General features: G+C 33.3%; 1 protein-coding gene across 1 annotated transcript; it reads right to left on the reverse strand.

The window, feature by feature from the left end:
- Positions 1-822: 822 nt before the first annotated feature.
- On the reverse strand, positions 823-7,647 carry LOC125252428 (lung adenoma susceptibility protein 2 homolog). The gene is made up of 8 exons (XM_048165729.1): positions 7,510-7,647; positions 5,939-6,205; positions 4,069-4,644; positions 2,804-2,957; positions 2,270-2,336; positions 2,019-2,190; positions 1,444-1,499; positions 823-1,359 (listed from the first exon to the last, which is right to left on the reverse strand). The coding sequence occupies exons 2-7, from the start codon at positions 6,177-6,179 to the stop codon at positions 1,471-1,473; spliced, it is 1,239 nt and encodes a 412-aa protein (XP_048021686.1). The 5' UTR covers positions 6,180-6,205; positions 7,510-7,647; the 3' UTR covers positions 823-1,359; positions 1,444-1,470.
- Positions 7,648-7,895: the final 248 nt, after the last annotated feature.

The raw sequence follows: 7,895 nt of genomic DNA on the forward strand, positions 1-7,895 counted from the left end.
TACATCTTCATACATTTATAGAAACAGAAATAAAAAGGATCGTGTTTGAAAGAAAGTGAGTGAGGAGGTCGGACAATCTGATAAGTTGTAAAAAACGGTCTTTACTCAATTTGAGCTATATATATATATATATATATATATACATATTAAGACTACAAGCCAACTAAAGACGACCAATTGAGCTTATTCGCTGTAATTTACAATTATTTCCCCACTGACAAGTTGTGTTTATTCAGAGGAAGTGTGCAGAAAGCAGTGGGAGAGTCTGGGACACATAAAGGAGCGGGAGAGCCCCTCTCATGACGCGAATTCAAGTCTGTTGTGAAGGGATTTTCACGCGCGAATGAAGCGAGTAAACTCAAAATGTTCAAGCGTCCAACTACGCGCGAATAGCGCGATTTATTCGCGCAAGTCGCGTCTGGTGTGAACGCAGCATTACAGGTGTGGAACAGCATGAGGGTGAGTAATTAATGGCAGAATTTTCATTTTTGGGTGAACTAACCTTTTAATTTTATGAAGCGAAGAAAATACTTTTTGTGCACAAAAACAAAACAAAAATAACGACTTTTGAACTGTTATAAGCAGTTGAAAAAGTACAAAAAAGTATTCTCTTCATAGCATTAAGGTTGAACCACTGCAGTCACGTAAACTATTTTAATGATGTCTTTAGTAGCGTTCTGGGCCTCAAAAGATGACGTTGCTCCCTATGTGTGGATCAGACACCCTTCGGATTTCATCAAAAAATATCTTAATTTGTGCTCTGAAGATGAAGTCTTACTGGTGTGTAACGACATGAGGGTGAGTAATAAATGACAAAATTAACCCTTTATGTGTCATAAATGTATTTTCACACAATTTAAGTCATAGGTTGGGAAGAAATAAATACTCACAGATCATACCCAGTTTGCAAAAGAATCAGTATTTAACCATATTATTGTTCCAGTCAGCGATCAAGACAAAACTAAATGATTGTGCAAGTCAATGACCTAAACATGAACTTTAAACAAACACTGATCTAGTCAAATGTTGCTCATTGCTAATAAAAGCATGTGCCCTTTGAAACAACTTTGCTTGATCATTTATTTATACTTTTTCTCTTTCATGAGGTTTTCATGAAAAATAGACACCATGAAGCAGGAATCAAAACTTTAAGCAAATATGATCCATGAAGCGTCTCTGTATCTGTAGGATAATATCAGTCTTTGATCTCTGATTCATAAATGCTTCTTGATTCTGGCACCGTTTGTGATATTAGCTGCTGGTGTGCGTGTACAATCTGTCCCATCATCCTCTGCTCTGGCCTTCCTCTCGCTCATGTCGTCCACAAGTGTTTTCAGTCTGTCCAGGTGATGAAGAGTTCTGAGAAAACAGATAAAAGAAGAACGATCAACACCAAACGATGAGAGTAACGCTGCTTCACTGAGATCACATGACTCTCCTGACCTCCGTAACGACTCGCCACTTCCCATGTCAGTTTCTTCTGTTTCCTCCTGAGGAACCTTAAATACAATCACAACATATACAATTAAAAAAGTAAGAGGCTGTGAAAGAATAATGCAGAAAAATTCTGCATTAACATGTCGTGATTGGCTGGTCACATGACATACGAGAACCAGTGGTCTTTATCGTCAGCTACACTAAATGTCAGTTTGTGTGATGAAATTAGGAGGAATATATTGCATGACATACATAGTTTTATGGTGCTTTCTTTGACCTTTTTAGAGCATAGCGGTACAAAAACTAATTGCAAAATGCAGAAAAGACCAGCACAACTTCCCTTTCATTGTGTCTTTAATGAAGTGAACCTGTGCTTTTTTTGTTTCTGATGGCACAATCATCCTACATAGCATATATATGGGATCTAGTTTTAGAAGTTCTGTACATAGACCTCAACACACAAACCTCAAGAACGGTGACGACCAAGAAATGTAAAAAGATGAGCTCTTAAAAATCACTAGAAATAATGAGAAAACAACAAGAATAGTTTAAATCATTTTTATTGGCCTCGTTTACTGTACCGGCTCCAGTGTTTGCTCTCTCCAAGTGTGCAGTGGTTTGGTCTTCACTGGACGCGTGTGATTGGCTGATGTTGTGTTCGACGGCCTGTAGGCGGAACAGCATGTGTTTGAGCGCCTCTACTGGACCAGGATGTTTCCTGCTGCTGTATCCTGATGAACAGGAAGCTGCAGACTAGACAGACAAACACTGTCTCATATCAGTACAGTAAAGAGCACTGAGTTTGAATCATAATGACCGTCTCATACTGTACCTTGCTCCTCTGAAGTTCTTCAGGCGGTTGCGGCTCATCAGCGCCACCCACTGGCACTGGAGATTTACTACAGATGATGGGACACGTTTTACATTTATACACTTAGTAGATGCTTTATTTTTATTCATGCATTCCCTGGGAATGGAACCCATGGCTAACATTGGTGTTGGTTTTGAATTGCAGAAATTTTATTTTTATTTTGGCAAGTAATAAATCAAAGATAGCAGTTTAAAACGGCACGTGTGACTAAATATGAAAAACCAGCATACAGTATGTAATAATAAAAATTTCAAACAGTAATATGTTGCTATTGTTGTCACATGATGTCTTTACTTTGCATGAAAAATCCGTTTATCTAAAAACAAATCATGAAAATTTGAACAGTATATATATTTCATAGTATTTGCTTCAAAACCAGTTGGTAGTATGCCATATTGACTGACAGATGTGTTTTTCCCCTTTCAGCTGAAGATGATTTTAGTCAAAGTTTTTTGCTAATAAATAAATAATGAGATTAAATGTGAAATCACTCACAAGGCCACAGGCGGATTGTCCCAGGATCGGTCTGCGTCCAGCGCGTCCTCCGTATCTCCTGATCTGTTGTGCTCCTTCAGCGGCTCACAGAGACCAAGAGAAGATGAGTTTAACATCTGCTCGGCTCTTAAGATCAGAGAACCAATCTGATCTTCTGAACAGAGAGAAGAACAAGAGAGCAATGAGGGTTTCATCTGGAATGACACGGAGGAAGTGACGTTATCATGAACTAAAACTAAAAAACATTCTTGTTAATTAAATTAAATATTAATTATTAAACTGAAATAAAATTTAATTTAAAAAAAACGTATTTAATTTCACCTAGTTACCAAGCCAACATTTCATTTACTTTAAGTTCTACAAGTACTAAAATAGCTGCTTGTACAAAAACTGAAATAAAAATAATAAAAACTAAATAGAAAAAAAACAACAACACGGAAAATGTAAAGACTGATTAAAAACATTAATAAATACTATATTAGTATCAGTGTTATTTTAGTTTTATTTTAGTTTTATTAATAATTTGAATTAGCTTTTTTATATTTTTAGTTATATGTTAATTTTAGTTTAATTTTTAGTAATTACATAGTTTTTTTTAAGTATTACTATTTAGATTTAATTTATTTTTATTTCAGTTTTAAATTTTTATTTTTTCCAGTTCATAATTTGTGATTCAACTTCAACTTATTTCAGTTTATTGCCAATGCAACATTTCTAATTTTCATTTAATTTAATTTGAATAACTATTATTCATTATTAATTTGATTTCAGCTTTATTGCAATGAACAGAAATGTTTTTAATGGTTTTAGTAAACGATAATACAGCTGATTAGTATATTAATGATAGTAAAATAACACTGAGTATTGTACATGATCATTTAATTGTCATAATTAGGTGAAATATGCCTTTGATATGCCGGTAGTGTTACTCTATTATAATTGAGATACTATTCATAGTTTTTTATTAATATTTTGAATAATTTTTTGATTTTTATATTTTCAATTCTAATTTGAAAGTTTTTGTAATTTTGTTGATTTTTTTTTTGGTCATTTTTACTATTTTTTTTACATTTCTTTTTAATGTCTATATAATTTTTTTAATACATTTTTAGTTTTAGTTATTTTATTATATCAAGTTAAAGTAAATGAAAATGAGTGACAGATGATAAACATGAAATAAAATAAGTTTAAGGTTTTCATATTTTATTTTAATAAATGTTTATTTTATTAAGTACCAGTTTATGGTTTTAGTGAACTATAATGACCTTTAGTGTCTCTGCTGGACTGTTCCAGTTCTCCGACCCATGAAGGAACTCTGAGAGGACGATCGCTCTGCTGGCCGTCGGACGACACCTCACACTGTCTGAGCCACACCGGGTACTTCAGGTCAGGAACGCTGGTCATGCCCGAAAAATCCATTTCAGATTTCTGGCTGGTCATCCAGCGCGGGAGATACCTGGATCTGGGTGTGTCGGGTGGATGCGTCTGATTGGCTAGCAGGATGTTAAGAGGAGGACCTTGGCGACATGATTGCAAGCTGCCCATCAGTAAATTGTCCACAGGGAGGGACTTACTGCTCGCTGGTGGAGCGGGTCGCCGCGTGGAGCGTTTCTGAGACATTGTGGGCCGCGAGTGCGACCGGGAACTAGAGTTGAAGCTCAATCCCAACGGAAAGCTCCCTGACCGGGAGAGGAGGGCGGAGGTGCGGGTCACGGGGAGAGAGCCGTCATTTGGGAGAGCCAAGAGGTCATCGGTGGTCACACTGAGCCGATCGGAGTCTCTCTTCCGGACGGGAATGTTCAGGAAGTTCAACTCTCCATCCGTCAAACTCGTCTTCAGGACTGCACATGTCAATCAAAGCAAATAAAAACATGAGATCAAGAGAACAGGCACTGCAGATTCAGTGTTGCTATTGTTAAATGAAACTTAAAATACACTTTCATTAATTGAAATAACGAAACATAAACTGAAATTCTATATATATATATATATATATATATATATATATATATATATATATATATATATATATATATATATATTGTATATATGTATGTGTGTGTATGTATATATATAATTAGAAATAATATCAAATATCAAATCAGAAATAATCAAATTAGAAATATTGACTTGTCAATTAACTAAAATAAAATAAGCTTAAGTACAAAAAATACTGAAACTACAATTTAAATAAAGATTAATAAAAACTAAATAAGGTAAATAAGGCAAAAAACACACAATTACTAAAACTAAAACAGAAAATCTAAAAATAAAAAATTAACACATTTATTTATATATCATTTATATTAATTTAATTACAAACAAACTAAAATAATTAGAAATGTTGACTTGGCAATTAACTAAAATAAAACTAAAATAAGTTTAAGTACAAAAATTACTGAATCCAAAACTGAAAAAGATTAATAAAAATAAACACTTAAAAATCAAAACTAAAAAAGGCAAAAACACACAATAAAATCACTAAAGCTTAAATTAAACTTACAATAAAAATACAAATTAAAATTAATATTTATTTATATATTTATAATAATTAAAATACTTAAACCAAACAAATTAGAAACGTTGACTTGGCAACTAACTGAAATAAAAGAAGAAATAAAAGAAGTCTAAATTATATTAATAAAACTAAAAATAAAATAATCATTAAAAACAAAGCTAATAAAAACACAACAAAAATGACTAAAGATTAAATTGAAATTATAATGAAAAGGGAAAATATAAAATAAAAATAAATACCTATTTATATATATGCATAATAATCAAACTTACTAAATTATACTAATTAGAAATGTTGACTTGCTAAATATGTTAAGTGCTAAATGACGAAAATTAAAAATGAACAAACTAAATAAACAAAGAAACTAATAAAAGAAAAAAAAAACACAAAACAAAACTAAAAATTACTCAAACTAAAATTACAATGGAAAATATAAAAATAAAAACTAATTCAAAATATTAATAAATAATAATATAGTGTTAATAAAAAATAAGTAGTACATTAATGATACTAAAATAACACTGCTGATCTTAAGGAATATTCCAGATTAAATACAATTTGTCAACAGCTGTCTGTAATTTACAGAACTTATGTTGTATATAGAATATAACATTTACCATCTCTGTTCCTGGGATGAGGTTTTGAAAGCTCTTTGGGCAGCTCAAGCTTCCCCGTTGACGTCTCAGAGTCCCGCAGACTCCTCTGGAAATCACAGATGTACGCGTCCAGCGCCTCTGATGCAGAGACGTAGCGTTTGTCCTTGTATTTGATGGTGGCGATGGGCTCTGGATGGAACGAGCTCTGCAGACGTCCTGACGTGGCCAGCAGAGACGTGACGCTCGACTCAGGGGACGCCATGATCACACGCTTCGACTCATAGCGCTCTGCAGAAACAGATCATGGGTTTGGGTTAAATATCTGTAAGATGTGTCATAAACATTCAATTATGCACTTTATAATTCAGGGCTCTCACACCTTTTGACCAATGAATGCATGTATGGATCATTGATGAATAAGGTTTTTAAAAATGTAAAAAAAATAATAATAATTTTGAAGTTTTATTAAGTGTAAACAAAGAGATTGTGGTTTTTATAATCAATTAACACTGATATTGTCATGTTTTTACAAGATGGACAAAATTTGTTACCAAAAAAGTCATTCAGTTTAACTAAAATTTCAGTTTTATATAACAATTAGTTCAAACTTTGACCCGTGGAGGGCAGTAATACATGAGAGCTAGTTCAAGATGAGCATTTATGGTTAAAACATATATAATTTTAATTTTTTTTTTTTTAGAAAATGACCATTCGTTTCTCTAGATAAGACTCTTATTCCTCGTCTGGTATCATTTAAAGCTCTTTGAAGCTGCACTGAAACTGTAATTTTGACCTTCAACCGTTTGGAGTCCATTGAAGTCCACTATATGGAGAATAATCCTGAAATGTTTTCATCAAAAACCGTTCATTTTTTGAAGAAACACTGAAGAAAGAAAGACATGAACATCTTGGATGACATGGGGGTGAGTAAATTATCAGGAAAATTTAATTTGAAAGTGAACTAATCCTTTAATCACATCTAACATATAAGTTTGTGTATAGCTATATAAAATATATATATGTGTGTGTGTGTGTGTATATATATTTACAAACTTTTGACTTTTTCAAAAAAATAGCAAAAAATACAGTACTATAGTAAGTAGAAAAAAGTAATCATATAAAACATTTTCTAAAAGTAGATTTCACACATATTCATATTAACTTTGCAAAGTATAAAATAAAATTTTAAGATCGTGTCCCTCTTATTTGGGGGTCTGTGGCATCTAAAATTATTGATAACTCCATTAACTAACGATAACTTAGTTTAGTAAGGTTAGTAAAAACCTAGTTTAACTGATCTCAAAACTTTAACAGCTTTGAGTTGATATGTTTGACAGGAGTTTCAGGTTTTGTGGTTTCTGTTAAATTCTGTTATAATTTCGACTACAAATACACCTAATGTGGTTTATTGGTACTTTAATATAACATTAATATCTTAATTAGTTAGTTTGTTTCCTACGTTAATTAGTTAGTTTGTCATTGAGTTTGATAAATAAAGACGATCTGATTTTGGACTCGACTGACAATGTTTTGAATCCGTTTAAACGTTCACATTCCCACATCAGAAACCAGTTTACAAAACAGAAACTCACCAGATGAATCCACTGCAGATCCCGAACAGAAACCGAAAGTAATGATCAAACGAAGTAAAAATGATTAGAAGAAACCACACAAACATACGCCTGCTAAACACCCAACAGAAAACTCAAATCGCTCAGACAACCGCCAGCGCCACTGCGCATGCGCACTGGATCACGGGACCTTTCTCGAGATATTCTTTGCTCGCTAGCTACTCCACTCAGACGCGTTCCGAGCGAGCTGCGCATGCGTATTGGGTCATATGACCTTTCCTCGAGATGCTCTATGCTCATTAGCTGCTCCACTCAAACAGAATAATAGGATTTATAGGATATCAATGATTATGCGAAAAGTTGTTGATTTATGTCACAGTGCTCCGCATGAATCGCGTTAATATGGA

Source organism: Megalobrama amblycephala, linkage group LG18 (genome assembly GCF_018812025.1).
Source record: "Megalobrama amblycephala isolate DHTTF-2021 linkage group LG18, ASM1881202v1, whole genome shotgun sequence".
In the NCBI taxonomy this organism is placed as follows: domain Eukaryota; kingdom Metazoa; phylum Chordata; class Actinopteri; order Cypriniformes; family Xenocyprididae; genus Megalobrama; species Megalobrama amblycephala.